At 40.4% G+C, this 19,285-nt stretch overlaps 1 protein-coding gene across 1 annotated transcript in view; it reads right to left on the minus strand.

Moving 5' to 3' along the window:
- Positions 1 to 19,285, minus strand: part of taok1b (TAO kinase 1b) — a 36,223-nt gene that overhangs the window by 10,145 nt on the left and 6,793 nt on the right. Inside the window, 12 exon segments of the mRNA XM_038707637.1 lie at positions 27 to 161; positions 729 to 935; positions 1,167 to 1,334; positions 6,798 to 6,879; positions 10,230 to 10,323; positions 10,597 to 10,688; positions 12,038 to 12,151; positions 12,265 to 12,361; positions 12,464 to 12,509; positions 12,591 to 12,692; positions 14,200 to 14,271; positions 14,756 to 15,014. Coding sequence (XP_038563565.1) covers positions 27 to 161; positions 729 to 935; positions 1,167 to 1,334; positions 6,798 to 6,879; positions 10,230 to 10,323; positions 10,597 to 10,688; positions 12,038 to 12,151; positions 12,265 to 12,361; positions 12,464 to 12,509; positions 12,591 to 12,692; positions 14,200 to 14,271; positions 14,756 to 14,887 — 1,341 coding nt within the window. The 5' untranslated portion in view covers positions 14,888 to 15,014.

A 19,285-nucleotide genomic window follows, 5' to 3' on the forward strand; every position in this document is an offset into this window, starting at 1 on the left:
GGAGGAGAAAGCAAGTGTGTTCTCACGAGTGACGCTGTGCGTATGGTAGCAAAGTGCTCCCTGTTGCGGTAGTGCTTCCTTGGGGCCTGAGCTGCTGTTGGCTGCGGCTCAGAGGGTTGACTGGTGGCTGCCTGCTCCCCAGAGAAACTCTCCTCTTCTTCCTGGAGACATAAGGCAGCGGAATAAATATTAGCTGTTATTGTATTTAACAGTACACACACAGAGAATAGGAGGCATTAGGGGCATGGGAAGGTTTGGGATAAAGCGAGAAAGAGATCAAGACAGAACAGAAGAGATTCAGAAACAAATTTGTACACAAGTGTCACATAAACATTTTTATCACAAAGTGTTGTCTAACTCTGAATCGTCTCAGACTGCTGTGAAAAAGCTCCTCATTAACTGACATGTTTCTCCACCAGTGTTTTTGGGGGTGTGCCACACTGGCTGCTAGGCAAGCACTATGACGTGTGTTACATAGAGAGGCAGATAGTTTATAGAAGCAAAGGCTGGACTACAAACGAGCCGTTTTCAGGCAGTTCAGGAGCAGTGTTTTCTGTGGGAGATGGTACCTCCCTTTGGGGTGGACTTTTTCACTTTGCAAACCTATTACATGCACAAAAAAGATATAGAACACAATAACGTAAAGGGAAAAAGCCGAAAGCATAACTTGACCTCTTTACTCAATAATTAAATACGTACTTCCTCTGTGTCTGTGTCACTTTACCCACCGGTTTGAGGTGTATGACGGAGCTGTTGGACATGACTGTGTGGTCTCCCTCCATCAGGTCCAGCTCACTGCGGCTGTCCTGGGCCGCTTCGTTCAGACTGTTGACAGAGCTGCTCTGGGAGCTGGCGCTGATGGACATGCTGGGGATGGACTGATTACTGCCGACACTGTTCACCGTTCCTGTCCGACCACCACCCGGCTCCAGCTCCTGGAGACAAAACAGTGCAAAGACAGAGAGAGAGACAGCAAGGCAGAGAGAAAGAGCCAGAGAGGGAAAACGAGAAATACACAGACAGACAGACAAGCATACAAAACGACGCATGCTTGGTTATTTTCTCTGCACGGTGGAACACCATGAATGTGGCAAATGTACTTCTGTGCTCAAACCACCCGCCACACAAACACTTATTCTACCACCATTGCTTTAGTTTCCACACACCTCGTCTCCATCCTGGGCTTCTGCTGTGGGTCCGTTGTGGGCCTCCTGAAGGAGGATCTTCTTCATCTTACGGTACTGCAAGTTGTCCAGCTCCCGCACTGCATCCTTGGTCCTCTGAATAAGATCCATCAGCACAGAGTCTGGACGTTCACGCTGCAGAAACGCATGCTGGAGGGGAGGGAGACAGGGAAGGAAACACAAAAAGATCATGAATCGAGAAGTCAAACGGCGAAGGGGACTGACCATGAGGAAAACACAATCAAATTAACTAGTGTTACTGAAATATAAGGCTTTAATAGACCGGTTTCTGCATCAACATGTGAAGTTGTCTTTGTGGCATAAACTACACAAAATCACAAGGAACCCTCCCACTTAGCTCAGAGTGCTGAATTAGCTTTTAGCATCTGCTATCTGTCCAGAGCCATGGAGGCAGTGTACGGTTGTGCACCAAAACTGCAGAAAAATGGCCTGATTTGAGGTAGGACACCTCTCACTGTTACTTAATGTCCATGGCCATTTATTTAATATTGCTAACATTTGTCAGACTCTATGACCAATGTTTAGAGTTTCAGAGTGTGATTTGGTGGCAGCTGATAAAAGGTGCAGACTGACGGCTTTGGACGGAAAACCTATCACATATAATTTTTTCGAGGAAACACCAAACAAGCGAGCAGATTCTCTTTTCTTGATGATGTTTTCCACTACAGTCCTCTAATATGAAGTTAAGGTAACATATCTTGTATACAGTATACTGTATCTAGTGTCTAGTATATTTGGTCTGGTACATGCTGTTACTAACAATATTCAGAATGAGGGAGCTTCTGTGCTCTTAACATATGCTACTGTTGATAGCAACATCACCTTTACTGTCTGTACCTCTGTGTATATTGTGTAGGCCGCCTCCCTCCCCTCTCTTTTTCTCTCTGTTCCTCTCTTGCCCTCTCCCTCTCCCGTCGTCTCTCTCTCTCTCTCTCTCTCTCGCTCTCTCTCTCTCTCTCTCTCTCCTTCACCCCCAACCGGTCGAGGCAGATGGCCGCCCACCCTGAGCCATGGTTCTGCTCGAGGTTTCTGCCTCTTAAAAGGAAGTTTTTCCTTGCCTCTGTCGCCTAGTGCTTGCTCTTGGTGGGAATTGTTGGGCTCCTGTAAATAGCATCACAGAGTACGGTCTAGACCTCCTCTTTTATGAAAAGCGCTGTGAGATAACTGTTGTTGTGATTTGGTGCTATATAAATAAAATTGAATTGAATTGATGGTTTGGGGCATACGCAGTCACTTCTCACTACCTGAAAATAGCTAACGTCATGTAGTCTGGTTAGCCCTATTACTCCAGATCAAACAGATGCATATTAACATGTGGCGTGTAGTAAAAACAAGTGCCATATACACATTTAACTCTAAACAGTAATTTTACTGGTTTCCAGTTTGTTGGTCTATTTCTAAACACTGAAAATGTCCTTACATAAGTAGAGCTGCAATGACAACCCGGTTAGTTGTCAACTATTAAAGGAGACGTATATACTGCTTTTCCAGTCCTATATTGTAGTTCTGTGACTCCTGTATGGCAGCTTTGCATGAGTCAAAGTTCAAAAAGTTCTATCTTATACTTGCTCGTCATGTAGGCCTTCATTTCAGCCAACCTGTATGAAACAAGCTGTAGATGCTCCTGTGTCTTTAAGGCCCCCCCTCTCAAAGCCCACTGTATTCAGATTGGCCAAGACCTGAAGCATGTTACCAGGCTGTTGTGCGGTACAGACAGACTGAGCATAGCTGCAGTGGTGGAAAGTAACAAAGTACAAATACTGTACTTTACTTGAGTATTTGTAGTTGTTGCAACCTTTTACTTTCACTTCGCTATATGTCAAAGCCAAATATCGACTTTTTACTCTGTTACATTCTGTACAAGACCTCGTTACATTGGTATTATTAGCCTATGCAGCGCACCTGAGTGGACCAGCACTGAAAAACAAATGTAAAACTGATAAAGCCGACTTGGCTCAAATGAACTTCAGCCAGCTGATGACACCGGCAGAGCTGGATGGCTCCGCCTCATATTCCTATCAAAGGTGAAAGGTTTAAAACTTTCATGAGAGGATGAAGAGGGTCTATCCTTCTAGGCACGAGAAGAGAAACTCAATGAGAGTGAAGAGCGGGAACAGCAGTAGGGTAAACTACTTGTGTTCTCTCCTCTCCAAGTCTGATGTCAGCAGATCACACTTAGCCTAATGTGCAGCTGAAGTGAATCTGTCTGTCCGTCTGTATGCCTGTATTGCCAACCAGCTAAGCAGCAGAGCTCGTCTGTCGTGTCTTAAAACTCACGCATTCGAGCAAGAAACATCTGTGGGACCAGTCCAGACAGGATGTGAGGGCACTGCTCATGCATCATTTTAAAACAAGACAGTGAAGTTTAGTTACAACTCTGGACTAATTCAAGATGGGAAGCAGTGGATTCACATTGAATATTAAAATGTTGATTAGCGGGTCAGACTGGGCAATATGGATGCACATCTCAGTAAATAAAAAGCATCAAATATCCAGCCCAGTCATTCTATAAATAGTATTTTACATTTGAAAATGTATTGCAGGAAACCTGGAGGAGCCAGTTTGAATGGGCCTGCTGCAGTAGATAACATAATATATAGAAAATATCTAGAATTCACAGGAGCTGTGCTGACAGTTGATCCACATCCAGTACCAGCACAGACCCAGTCCAGAATTCTTAAGAAGGTCACACAGACCCAGTCCAGACGTCTTTAGCAGGTCACATAGACCCAGCCTCAGCCAGTACGAGCACAGCCACAGATGTACAGCCAGCATCAGATACGAGCACCTCAGACCCCAATGGAACAGTTGCTGCTCCACCAAATGACCCAGCAGATTGGCCCCCAGTCTTATCTGATTTCATTAGGTCTGAGTTAGTGCGCAGAGGTCTGTTCAAACCAGCACTGGACTTTTCTAGAAGAGGTTCCCATTCAGGCTTCTTACAGAGGGAGGATTGTAGTGAGAGCATTGTGGTGTCAGGCGTGACTGTGCAGCATACCGGCCAGTTGTAGCCAGTTTGTGACCGAGTGGTAACGTAGCTGGTAGAGTTTTGCAATATAAACATCTGAAAACTGAAGCCAGCTTTGCTCTGTTTGGGACTGTGAGCTGCACTTTATGAGAGGTGCTGAAGTTAACATGTGTGTGGATTTTTGGTGAGATTATGAACTGTAGTTCATAGTGTTTGAGTTAGTTTTGGTTTCCGCCTCCTCGTCTCATCTTAACATCTCACCCAAAGTCCCAAATGGGGTTCTGTGTCTGTCAAACGGTCTGAAGGGGATCCCCTACCACACCAGCAGAGCAATAATGCAGACTTATCCTCCCCACATATAGGAAATATCCACTTGTCCTCTTGCGACTCAGTTTTCCTTATTGTGATTCACTATAACTTATAATGCTGTATTCAAACCTGTCTTGAGTGAAATTAAAATGATAGATTGCGTTTTGTAAGATCAATAGATTTTGATGTGTAGTACATTTATTTTTGATTTGACTACTTACTAAGTATTTTTAAAACCAGGTACTTTCTTACTTTTACTAGAGTAGGTTTATACTGGATGACTTTTACTTCAGTAACATGTTTCATGTGGTATCTGTACTTTTACTTAAGTATGAAAATTGAGTACTTCTTCTACCCCTGCGTAGCTGTGCAGAGCAAATGACCATATATGGAATACCGGCTCCGTCTATCTCCGTGTCATAGAATGGAGCCGTTGGTAGAAAAAGGTGTTCAAAACAGAGTGTTCAGAACAAGAGGAAATCTGAGGTTTTGGCTCACAGGGATTTCTTTTAAAAACTTTTACCTCATTATTTGAAGCTTTGACCGTGTTTAACATGACCTTCCAACATTGTAACATTGTAGATTAGTGATAAAATATGGAAAAGCATAATAGGTCTCCTTTAAATTAATCGGCAACTATTTTAATATTTGATTAATCTGTTGGAGTAATATACAATAAAAAGTCTAAATTATCTGACTTTTTCTGGTTTCTTTACTCCTCTATGACAGTAAACTGAATATCTTTGGGTTGTGAACAAAACAAGACATTCTGACATTTTATAGACCAAACAACTAATCGATTAATAGACAAGAAAAATAACTAGTTTCAGCTATAAAAGCTATCATCAGACCTGCTGCGCACACATCCTTCATTCTTTGTTTGTAAACAGGAAATTCCTTTTTTGTCAACATGGGTCTAATTCAGTGTTGGGCAGTAACGCATTACTGTAATATTATTACTTTTCCCAGTAAAGAGTAGTGTAACCAGTTACTTTTCTAAAACTAATCCAAGTAACGCTGCGTTACTGCACGTAACATCCTTGACGTGAATGCACGACTGTGCGGCAGCTCAGCAGCACTGGACTTTGTTGTTCATGTCAGCTGATAGCCAAAAACTAAAGGAAGAAAGGAGAACGAGGAGAGAGGCGTTCTTTCCACAGCTGTAAGTAGCTACTGCCATTATTGTGTCACAGTCTAAGATGCAAACAATATTGCCGTCTATTGTAAACTTTCTGTGACCGGCAAAAAGCTTTCAACCACGAACAATTCTACATTTAATTTATGGAAGCATCTGCAGAAGCAGCGCAGCAATGTGAAACTTACATAAAGAAACTTTGGCAGCTGCTGCCACTGATGCCTGGACTCGTCTGGTGAGATTGGCGTTAATGTAACGTTTTGTAAAAATCCTGAATACTGCTCTTATAAATAGTCTACATGTGCAGAAAAACAGCTGTTCAAAAGTCGGGATTTTCTTGCTTTATTTTTTTTTTTCAGCCGGTGGAGTTAAGAAACGTTAGGCCTAGGCTATATGCTTTGTAAAAAACACACTCCTTGCGGCTGTTATGAATATATTAGTTAAATATAAAATATTAATTAGTTTTTTTATACCAAGTGCATTTAAAATCGTATTTGATTGAGTTGTATTGAGGAGCATATATTCGTGCAGCACCTCCTCTCGCTAGCTCGCTCCCTCTTTCTCTCCCCCTCTCATGAACACCGCTGTACAAACCTGTCCAAAATTAGAATATACTGGGTTGTTGAGATTAGCGACAAAAATATGCGAATAAAACACAAAGGTTACTTTCATTCTCCACACAGAAGATAACGCTGGGGTCAGAAGTCCAACTGAAGATGATCACATTAAGAAGAAGTTTAAACTTTTCATTTCGTGTAAGAACAAGTGCGGTTTTTCGGAACTTTTAAACATTTAAAAAAGAAAGGCAGTGTGTGCTGTGCTCACATACCCCAAGGACAACTTCCATTAGCAGTAGTGAGTCCATTAGTGGTCTAAGTGACAGCTGCTCAGTTACTTAATGATGGATGCAGAAGTCACATTTCTACAGTAATTGCATCTGTGTTCTTTCCACAAAACCAAGTGTGTTTCTGTACATGTTTTGGTTGTGTGTGTGTGTGTGTGTGTGTGTGTGAATCCGGAAGTAGAGGATTAGTGAATTAAAATAGAAGCTTATGGGAGACAGAAAAGAGCTCAAACAACAGAGATTTATCACCACGGGGCTTTTTCAATCTCCAATCTGAACACACTGAGCCTGCTGTCTGTTTTTGTGTAGTACTGTACAGAATGTGCGCGCACTTACACCCAGCATGTCGTCAGAGTGTGGTCTGTCCTGGGGGATTTTCTGAAGGCAAGAATCGATAAAGTTTCTAAAATATTCCGTCCTGCAACAAAGATGACAAGATAGAGAGTCAGTACAAAAACAGACACCTATACTGATTTAACAAAAAGTAAGCATCATCCTTTTAGCTACAAAACATACTGTACATCATAATTACAATAATGGCCACACAAAACTAGAATTACCGCCCCGCAGTTGTATGCCTCCCCCAACCAGTCAAGTTGCAGTTTACAGCCACGTCTGTCCAGACTGATAATACATGTAGTGAAAACTTTGAAGGAACTAAATAAAAAAAGTGTATTTTTTGGCACTATAATGATGATGATGATCATAATGACGATTTCAGTGAACATACATTGTTGAACTGATTAATGAAGAATTATACACGTACACATGCACTTACAATTCTAAACAGTTCATCCAACATTCAAATGGACGTTTGTGCTAAATTTGAAGAATTTGCCTTAAAGTGTTCCTGAGATATCACGTTCACAAGAATGGGACTGGCGTGAGGTCACAGTGACCTTGACCCCTTATAACCAAATTCTTATCAATTCTTCTGGATGCAAAGTCTTTCAGACCATGTTTGTATTTCCACATGCAGAAATCAACATACAGTATCTCACAAAAGTGAGTACACCCCTCACATTTTTGTAAATATTTAATTATATCTTTTCACATCACACAGCCATTAATGTCTAAACTGCTGGCAACAAAAGTGTCCATACGCTGCACACTGCATCAAATTGGTCTGCATGGCTGTCGTCCCAGAAGGAAGCTTCTTCTAAAGATGTTGCACAAGAAAGCCCGCAAACAGTTTGGTGAAGACAAGCAGACTAAGGCCATGGATTACTGGAACCATGTTTTGTGGTCTGATGAGACCAAAACAAACTTATTTGGTTCAGATGGTGTCAACCGTGTGTGGCGGCAACCAGGTGAGTGGTACAGAGACAAGTGTGTCTTGCCTACATTTAAGCATGGTGGTGGGAGTGTCATAGTTTGGGGCTGCATGAGTGCTGCCGGCACTGGGGAGCTACAGTTCATTGAGGAACCATGAATGCCAACATGTACTGTGACATACTGAAGCAGAGAATGATCCCCTCCCCTCGGAGACTGGGCCGCAGGGCAATATTCCAATATGATAACGACCCCAAGTAAACCTCCAAAACTACCACTGCCTTGCTAAAGAAGCTGAGGGTAAAGGTGACGGACTGGCCAAGCATGCCTCCAGACCTACAGTGGGTACGGAAAGTATTCAGACCCCTTTAAATTTTTCACACTTTGTTTCATTGCAGCCATTTTCCAAAAACCAAAAAAAGTTCATTTTATTTCTCAGTAATGTACACTCAGCACCCCATCTTGACAGAAAAAAAAACAGAAATGTAGAAATTTTAGCAAATTTATTAAAAAAGAAAAACTGAAATATCACATGGTCATAAGTATTCAGACCCTTTGCTCAGTATTTAGTAGAAGCACCCTTTTGATCTAATACAGCCATGAGTCGTTTTGGGAAAGATGCAACAAGTTTTTCACATCTGGATTTGGGTATCCTCTGCCATTCCTCCTTGCAGATCCTCTCCAGTTCTGTCAGGTTGGATGGTAAACGTTGGTGGACAGCCATTTTCAGGTCTCTCCAGAGATGCTCAATTGGGTTTAAGTCAGGGCTCTGGCTGGGCCATTCAAGAACAGCCACGGAGTTGTTGTGAAGCCACTCCTTCGTTATTTTAGCGGTGTGCTTAGGGTCATTGTCTTGTTGGAAGGTAAACCTTCGGCCCAGTCTGAGGTCCAGAGCACTCTGGAAAAGGTTTTCGTCCAGGATATCCCTGTACTTGGCCGCATTCATCTTTCCCTCGATTGCAACCAGTTGTCCTGTCCCTGCAGCTGAAAAACACCCCCACAGCATGATGCTGCCACCACCATGCTTCACTGTTGAGACTGTGTTGGACAGGTGATGAGCAGTGCCTGGTTTTCTCCACACATATCGCTTAGAATTAAGGCCAAAAAGTTCTATCTTGGTCTCATCAGACCAGAGGATCTTATTTATCACCATCTTGGAGTCCTTCAGGTGTTTTTTAGCAAACTCCATGCGGGCTTTCATGTGTCTTGCACTGAGGAGAGGCTTCCGTCGGGCCACTCTGCCATAAAGCCCCGACTGGTGGATTGCTGCAGTGATGGTTGACTTACTACAACTTTCTCCCATCTCCCGACTGCATCTCTGGAGCTCAGCCACAGTGACCTTTGGGTTCTTCTTTACCTCTCTCACCAAGGCTCTTCTCCCCCGATAGCTCAGTTTGGCCGGACGGCCAGCTCTAGGAAGGGTTCTGGTCGTCCCAAACGTCTTCCATTTGAGGATTATGGAGGCCACTGTGCTCTTAGGAACCTTAAGTGCAGCAGAAATTTTTTTGTAACCTTGGCCAGATCTGTGCCTTGCCACGATTCTGTCTCTGAGCTCTTCAGGCAGTTCCTTTGACCTCATGATTCTCATTTGCTCTGACATGCACTGTGAGCTGTAAGGTCTTATATAGACAGGTGTGTGGCTTTCCTAATCAAGTCCAATCAGTATAATCAAACACAGCTGGACTCAAATGAAGGTGTAGAACCATCTCAAGGATGATCAGAAGAAATAGACAGCACCTGAGTTAAATATGAGTGTCACGGCAAAGGGTCTGAATACTTTTCTTTTTTAATAAATTTGCAAAAATTTCTACATTTCTGTTTTTTTCTGTCAAGATGGGGTGCTGAGTGTACATTACTGAGAAATAAAATGAACTTTTTAGATTTTTGGAAAATGGCTGCAATGAAACAAAGAGTGAAAAATTTAAAGGGGTCTGAATACTTTCCGTACCCACTGTAAACCCTATTGAGCATCTGTGGGGCATCCTCAAACGGAAGGTGGAGCAGGGCAAGGTCTCTAACATCCACCAGCTTTGTGATGTCATCATGAAGGAGTGGAAGAGGACTCCAGTGCCAACCTGTGAAGCTCTGGGGAATTCTATGCCCATGAGGGTTAAGGCAGTCCTGGAAATGAATGGTGGTCAAACAAAATATTGACACTTGGCCCCAATTTGGACATTTTCACTTAGGGTGTACTCACTTTTGTTGCCAGCGGTTTACATATTAATGGTTGTGTGATGTGTTATTTTGAGGGGACAGCAAATTTACTCTGTTATATAAGCTGTACACTCACTACTTTACCTTGTAGCAAAGTGTCATTTCTTCAGTGTTGTCACATGAAAAGATATAATCAAATATTTACAAAATTGTGAGGGGTGTACTCACTTTTGTGAGATACTATAGATGTATCCCACTTGTAGAGAGTGCTTTTTCTAGGTTTTAAACAACTAGCTACTGCACAAGCTTCCCCATGTCGTGTGTGTGCATGTGGCTCCTCACCATTCACTTGATTGCAGTGTTGGGCTCTCATTCTGTGCTATGTGATATAAGGCACTCATTGCATTCATGTTAAACAAGGGAGGCTTCCTCTCCGCTGGAACAGAAAATAGCAATGGATTAAAGTTTTAAATTTGTTTTACTGCCGAGTTCACACACAACTGATTTAACCGAACCTTAAATCATATCCATCAAACAAATTTTAGACAACATTTCTAAAGTAGATGTTGTTACTGCTGTAGTCCTTATACTCAACAACCTGTCAATCATTTTGTCAGTGACCGCTAAGTTTACAGTCGTTTTTAGGAAAAACTGTTGTTTCTGCTGCAGGTAATTTAAATATAGACAACACACACATACTGTCACCTACCTAATTCTATACAGGTGATCCCTAAGGACCAGATATCCACCTTCCCATCATACTGGCCCTCGTCCATAGCTAGAATCACCTCCGGTGCCATCCTGGATGAAGTGGTGGAGAAGGATAAAGTGGGTGGACAAATAAAAAGGAGGTTAAAAGTAATTAAAAAAAAAACAAAAAAAAAGTACCTTTGTTTTACTACAAATCTCCAATCTAAAAGGCACTGCCACTTTATTCTTAGGAATTAAATAATGGTGTTTTTCATTACTCATCTAAGTTTCTCAGCGGCATAAATAGCAAAGATGTAGTGACAAAACAGATGGCAGGTGAACTCATCAACCACAGCACTGCACTGTTCAATCACTTTACAAGACAAATGGTGATTGATTGCGCATATTGCGTTGACGCTCGTAATAAATACTAAAATAAAATTAGGGCTGTACGATTTGGAGTAAAAGTCATGTTGCGATTATTGTGAACAATATTGCCATTTGTTTATATTGGAACAAATGGTACTATGAGTCTACTTGCTTAATTATCAAAGAATGTGTGAAACACTGACATTTTGAAATGTGTATTTCTCAACTTGAACAAAGTTAAACAATATTTATAACAAAACAGAACATGGGGAGCGTGTTGCTCTACAGAGAAGGCAGCTTGAAGTAGCACATATTGGGACACTGGCACCGGCTCAACGTACATCTGTCTAATGCAGAGTCTCTATCCACAACCTGGAGGAGGAATTGTATACGGTATAACAAATAATATACTAAATTATAATTTCATATAATAGTAGTATACTATTTTACCACTATACAAATATTAAATCCAGTTTCAGCAGTTACATTTCTGTGGGTTGTTTTTATTCATTAAATCCTTAAAAAAAGTAAAGTAGTATCTTAACTGCTCATAAATAATTTTTCTCATTGTACATTGGCTTATCTGTTTTTAGGGGCACATGAGGAGAGCCCGGTGTAGGCAGAGATAATGAGAAGTCAGTGACTTCACAAAGAACAGAGCGTCACACACACTTTTACTGTTTTATTAAATCGCATACTTTTTGCGGATATGTAATTGCACATGACGACATCGCGATTGTGATTAAATTAATTGTGCAGCCCTAAATAAAATCTAGCGCCACACCCCTAGCTATATCTTCTTCCATTTTCTGTAAGAGGAGTATATCATGTTGAGGTGAAGTCTAAATCCTGAGCATAGATTATCCCCATAAATCACAGCACGAAATCATTTCAATCAGCAGGAAGCTTTTCACTTATATATTTATACATGCAAATAGAGGCAAATACTTTTCACAGTCAAACCCATTTCATGAATCAATGCTTTCTTAAGCACACACTCTGTTAGATACTGCTCACAGAGTCAATATTTTAGTCAGCACCACATTTAACAAATACACAGACAAGTACTTTTCTTTCAGTTTCCCATTTACCAATATGGCGTTCCCACAAAGGAGTTGGCAGGTGAGGCAATGGAGGCAGAGCCAAAGTCTGCCAGTTTGACCAGCCCAGGCTCAGTCAGCAGAATGTTACCTGCCTTCACATCCCTGAGAGAGAGAAACACATATGTGTGACTGAAAGCTGGGGGATATGAGAGGTGTAAAGTGTTTACAGAAGCTTCTTAAAAAAACAAAAATGTAAAAATGTAAAACTCACTCACCTGTGGATCATATTGTGGGAATGAAGGTAGGCAAGCCCCTGCAGAGCACCATGTGTAATGGCAGCAATCTCTACTTCCTGTAAAGGTTTTTTATGAACTGAAGGAGGGAAAACAGAGCAACACCAGCTGATTTAGACACATCATTGCTGTGACACACATACAAAAAAATAAAATAAAATTACACAGAACACCTGCTCACCTTCCAGCAGATCAGAGGCTGAGCCAAGACAGTACTCCATCACCAGCTAGAAACAAGAGATAAAGTCAAGAATAACAATGTATAGACATACAGGCCCTCATATATTGCATGTAAACAGGTGACTTACCCATGCTGTGTGCTCACGGAGGTAACAACCTTTGTATTCTATACTGTTAGGGTGCCGGATCCTCTGAAGAAACTTCACCTCCTTTATAATGTCTTGCCATTTCTGTTGGGTGTAAAGAAGGTTTTCAAAATAAAACAGGCAATGCATTGGTTGGCTTTCTGCACTAGAATTGACTAGATCTGTATTTGCATAAGATTGTCTTTCAGTGCAAATTGGGGTAAAGTGGTTCTCTTCACAGATTAATTTGATTATAGCTAATCAGAAATCATGAACAGAATGAACTGTATCTGGGTCGACAACACTGAAAAGGAAGCACACAGGAGTGTAGGGCTGGGGCGATTCAGCAGGGCATCCCCCCGGAGAACAAGCTGCAGTTTAAAAAAATTCACCTACGAGTATGATCATCTAAAGTTAGGGAGTATTTTAGACAGAGGCAAAAAAATGTGGTACCCTGCAGCTCTGTAAACTGTAAGTGGCACGAACATCTGAAGAAAAAGCATCCCCGGGCACTCTGTCAAGACAGCAGCAAGACAGCCCGACATATCCTGTTTATTATATGTCCCTACACAAGCATGCTATATAAGAAAGGCTGATTTTAAAATATGCTACTATTATCATTATTCTAATTGGCTTTGTGTCTCTTTTTCAGGATGATGATTGAAATATTAAAAATTAATGTTTTTGATATTTAATAACATAAAAATTAATTCTAGATAAATTAATTGTTATATTAACCAAGTAATGAAAAATCTTTGGCATAGTCGATAAATTAGTCATTGGATTAATGGACTGATCCAAAAACATTGTAAACAGTGTATTTTTGAGGGTAAGATCTGGGTGCTGAACCTGTAATAAAGTTTAAAATAATGGTTAGGTGCAGCTCTACAGGAGTGACTTTGGTGAGACAGTAAGGTTCAGTGATTTTATATCAGAATCACAATGATACCAACATGAATACTGTAGTCCTGCAGCTTGTGATCTGGCCTTGGGCTACCTGAAAATACTTAGAAGATAACCAAAGGATGGAGGGATGAACCATGAGGGATTCACATTTAGCAAAGTAGTTCACTCACTGATAAAAGATAACTGGTAACATAATAATCATTGATGATATCTGCGTTTAGGATTTGTTGCAAACATCATATGAAGATATCAAGATCTTGTACTGTTAGAATGTGGCACAGAAACGACTACGCCAAGAGGCGTACTGAAGTGCACAGAAGCCATGGTTTGATACAAATCAAAATAAATCAAATCATTTATTAAATGTTTCTTTAAAAACATGTGAGCGTGTCATAATAGAAGTTGTTTTTTTGTTTTTACCACAGTCTGCTGCAGTGCTGCTGAGTAAACATAGTCGGTTCTCTAAATTTCCTACTTCATGGCCGGTTCTTTATTCTCTACATTGATCAAACAAGCCAAACTAATATTAAGTAATCCATATTTCACATTTCCATTTATTTGTGCTCAAGGTCACGTCACATGACCGTGAGCACAAGCGTAAGAAGTTAACAGTGACTGATTTAAAGTAGAATCCTTCCTGTGTAGTGTGAAAATGTTTATGGTCAAGGTCTGAACTATTACACAAATATAATCAATCCTGTCTCACCTCATTAGACTGTTTGCCGCTGTAGGACATCTTTTTTATCGCCACCACCTCATTCGTGCGCACATCCCGTGCCTGGGAAACACAAAATGTCAGTAACAGAACATTTTCAGCGCAAATTTTAACCATAACATACAGTGCATTTAATTATCTGTACATTTTCTCTCATTCTCTCTTTTTAACCACGCTGGTGCAGCATTCAAGAACAAAAAGTCAGATCAGAAAGCTGGGAGTCACATCACATCACTGCTGTACCTTGGCGCTATTAAACCCCTGGTAAAAAACTAACTTTGTTCAAATTGTTTCTGTGCTTTATGGAGAATCAAATAGCTTCACTTTTTATAATTGTCCGACAAACTATGGCACATCGTAAGCCTTGAGTTACTGTATTATTTACAGAAAGGAATAAAGCAGCTAATGAATCTATATACTGAACAAAGTTGACTCTGAACTTACTGTTTCCCTGTGTTAAACTGATATCATATCTCTGATTAACTATAATTTCTGTTAAGTGCATTTCTCTTCTGTATGAGTTAGTTTAAAGATGTAGTTGCCGTACAAAGTAGACAGCGCCAAAGCTGCCATGGCCAATCTCTCGAAGGTCAGAGAACAGCTTCTCCGGGTCTTCTTTGAAGAAAAGCTCAGCCACCTCCGGATCCTTCAGGCTGCCTGCCCTTACAGAGGAGGGCATCCTGGTTAATGTAGTCCCTTATCGCCCACGCAAAGGGGACGGGACTATCTGGGTGCTGAGCTACGCCAAAGCAGCTGAAGATTCATCTGCAGTAATGGATGGGCCTAAGGAACCAGCACATGGGCACCTAGATGAACAGAAGGGGTGAGGCGAAGACAAAGAGAAAGACAGAGGTGTTAGCAAGGACAAGATGAAACAGCGTGATCCATCAAGGTATGAGGAAGAGTCTATCTGCTCAGCTGATGTGAGTTTGAAAATACCAGTAAACATTCATGGTCAGACTTTGAGAAGAGAAGAGGAAATCTCAGCACAGCTTTGAGCTTGCGACACAAATTCAAATCTTAAATACAGCTGCAACGATTATTTGTCAGCTATTAAATTAATCACCAAATATTCTGATAATCAATGAGTCATTTTTTAAGCTTCTAAAATGTGAATATTTGCTGGTTTCTTTGCTCCTCTATGACAATAAACAGAATATCTTTTTGTGTTGAAGAAAACAAGACATTTGAGGACGTCATCTCGGACTTGGATTTTCCACCATTTTACAGACCAAACAACTAATTGATTAATTGAGAATCTCAACAGATTAAATCGACAATGAAAATAATCTATCATGTTTTATTATAGTATAGACAATTAGAGTCACATTTTATCAAAGTCTGCTCTTTATTTCAACTGCAACACACCAAATATAAATTACAAAAGGAGCTAAAAATAAAATGCTTTGATACGTAGCTTGGAAAAAGGCTGCAATGCTTCACAGTAACTCTGCATTGGCAGGACCTGAGCCAGCCTGTAATTTTTTACTTCAGTGATTTCATGTGTTCATGCACAAAACGTAGCCATATCCAAAACACACACACACACACACACACACACACACACACACACACACAAAAAAGGTATTGGGCTACATAACGCTGCCAGTTTTCATGAAATCACTTCTGAACTAACTTTGTATGGTGTATGAGGGGATTTTATAAATGTTAACTTAAGGGTGACCCAGGTCTGGTAACAATATCTTATGTCCCTTATTCATTACACAAACCTGCCCAGCAAACATCCCGAATTGTGACTGGCACATAAGTATCCCTATCCCACGGATATGAAACAATTGGTAAAAAGACACGGGCAGGGCTCCATACATCTCATGCCTCACTTGGTGGCATTCAACACAACACTGGCTAAACAGCGCACACACAGTTTCTTCAGAAAGGTCAGGGTAAGAACTTTAAAACACAGTGATTTTAGCCGCTGGTCACACCTTCAAGTGCTGACCCGAATATAATCTACTAACTGCAGAGTCATCAACAGTGCATCAGTTCAGATTGCTTCAGCAGTTATTGTACATCTGTAAGCTACTGGAACGACTGGGCAACACAAATATCCCAGCTCAAGGATTGATTTCATGTCCACTGGCTATGGAGGTGGCCTAACTGTAATGAGGGGTGAGCAGCATCGGTGATCAATTAGAGGACCTGGGGTCAAATTCTTACTGTGTACTCTAAACTGGACGCATCAATTTTGCTCTAGTTAATTCAAGTACCATGCCTGTAAGATCACAATTGTGTGCTCATGTTTTGTACCACATACTCATAATGCTCAGTGAATGTATATGCATATTGTGTATTTTGTATCTTGCAAATTCTACTGTGTTTGTGTGTGTCATAATTTCATCATTGGTGCAAGTTCATATGGCTTTAATAAGTGTTGCAAACTTCTAAAAAAGGTCTTTCCTTAGGATATAGAGCAGAAAACACCAAAAACTAAGAAACCGACAGGGTTAGCTTTCATGCCCTACATACTGTTGTAACACTGCTCTGATGTACAGTACATGTGCTGTTTGTTGTCAGTGTTTTGTTTAAAGGCTTTTGATTGGGGGTTTTGTACTTTTTTTGTCACATCAGCTTTTTTAAAGATACAAAAGATTATTTCGGATATTATTTCCAGGTTGTGACTTTTAATGTTCAACGTCTAAAAGTGACTGACAGTTACATAATTAAGCTTGCAGGCCAAAGCATACTGTATTCTCTGAATAAACACTTTTGCCTTAACAGGAAGAGATATATCAGGTCCAGGACGAGGTTAATATACTTCTACCCTTTGTCTCAAACAGTATCTATCTGCTTCATAAACTGGAATTTGACTTATGTGAAATTATGACTTGATGTTAAGCGTTTCTTAAGTTAGATATGGCCAACAAAGTTATCACAAGGGCAGGGCAGGTTAACGCGTTATTATCGCATTAATGCATTAATTTATTAACACTGACAATTATTTTCTCTCATGTTAACGCAGTTTTTATTATTATTATTTTGAAAGTCCGTTGCTCACTGGCTCTGAATACACATACAGTCCGTGGGTCACCATGGGTCACAGGAGGGGTGGGTCTGCAAATCAAAAGAAGCAGCGGAGGGAGGCTTCGGCAAACTACGTTGGATACAGCGTGTGGGAGAAGTAAGACAAGCGCATTGTGAGTAAACGGCAGCCACTGTATGAATAGTAAACCATGGCGATGGCTTCTGTGCGCTCCATAGCTGTAGCCTATTTAACATAAGTTAAAATTATAGGCTACATAACTTTACCTGATAGGCCTACATCTAGTTTTGCAGGGATGCTCTGCCATACGAATTCCCTCCTGTTGATGTCCTGATAACTATTTAGTAGTGCTGGGCAATGATTAAATTTTTTTTGATTACATTAATGTTTAAGTAATGTTTAAGTTGAGAGGTTCAAGAAATATTTTATTGCTACTGTATAAAGGGAATACCGCTGGTAAAATTTTATTTATTTGTTTAAAGTGTTTGCAAACCATGTTATTGCACTTGTGTATATAGCAGTACATTAAATTAAAAGTGTGCAATACACTACTTTAGAATTCATTATTCAATTTTGAGCATAAAAATGATTAATTGTGATTAAAATTTTTAATTGTTTCCCAGCACTAGGTATCACAATAAAAATGTCATACCATTCGATATTGATAATTATCACAATAAATGCAAATCATTATTTCTTTCAAGTATAAAGGCTGAGTGAAAGTTGAAGAAACCAGATGATTATTGTGGTTTTATTCTTTACGGTCAAACAGTGGATCACTTCACAGATAAATATGCATGATTAAAATTAAGTAAAATCTTTTATCGGTCCCTTTTCCCAAACCAAATAAATATCATAATAGAAAAATTAAGTGCCAATTTATTTGTGATTCAAATTAATTAAATAAAACATTTAAAAATGTTATTGAGGAAAATTATATCACAATAATTACCATTATTGTTTTATTGTCCATCCCTACCTTACATATAAACTCATCTGTTGTTTATCACATACAGATTGTGCACATTTATGCATGTACGCTGCCCAGTGTAACCAGTCTGATCTGTTTGTTACCGAGCAGCTCCACGACAAGTTGGGGGTTAAGGGACATTTGATTCGTTTTTAATATTACACTTTGTTTTAATATTTATTTAAATTGAATAATTTAAACATGAATATTGGGGGTGGGAATCACCAGAGGCCCCACGATACGATATTATCACAATATTAATGTTGCGATTCCATTTTATTGCGATTTTAAATATATTGAGATATATTTAATGAACGATATGACCCCTAATGAATATTTAATGAATATACATTCTCACTGAAAGTCACTAAACGATAATACTGAATTATTGCCCAGCACTTTGTTCCAGGGTTTATAATATTGACCACTAGGGTTGGGCGATGTCTACAATGAAACATCGGGATTGATGATGTCATCGGGTGCATGGGCTCGCACACCCGCGCAGGGGGCAGCAGTATCCTTGTGTTCTCGCACAGACTTCACAGTATAAAAATATTGGTAGACTATTAACTTATGTTACAAGTCGCGGTGGATATTTTACGCACGGACCAGGTAAAGCAACGGTGAACACACAGGGTGCAGATGTTGGTTTCAGTTGTTTGATAGGCTGCGTCATTAATAAGCCGAACGTGCGGCTCACCTGTTGCCGTGATAACAGATAGCGGGTGGAAATATACGGAAAACAGATAAGTTTTCAGTCTTTTATAAAACATACTGCTGATTTAGAAAATGGAGCAGGGGGGAGCCTTAAAGAATCCCTCCAACTTTTCAACCTCAACCCCTTGTCTTGTCTTGAGCCAATCCAAAACTGGCAACAACCCCCTGCATACCCAAACACCACACATATATCATTACAGAAACACTCAGTGGGAAAACTGCTATTTTTACCCTTTTGGTTTGACTTTGAGTTGGCAGCACCGCTAACCCTAGCCAGCTAGAGTTGTCAGCACAACCTGCTGTACCAAAACCAAGTCACAAGGTTTGTCCTGCTGAATCCAGCTGACAGAAGAAAACAAGAGTGAAATTCTTATAGCAAGACACACAGC

Source organism: Micropterus salmoides, unplaced genomic scaffold, assembly GCF_014851395.1.
Source record: "Micropterus salmoides isolate LMB-PRFRI ecotype aquatic unplaced genomic scaffold, ASM1485139v1 Ms_hic_scaffold_9, whole genome shotgun sequence".
Lineage (NCBI taxonomy): Eukaryota > Metazoa > Chordata > Actinopteri > Centrarchiformes > Centrarchidae > Micropterus > Micropterus salmoides.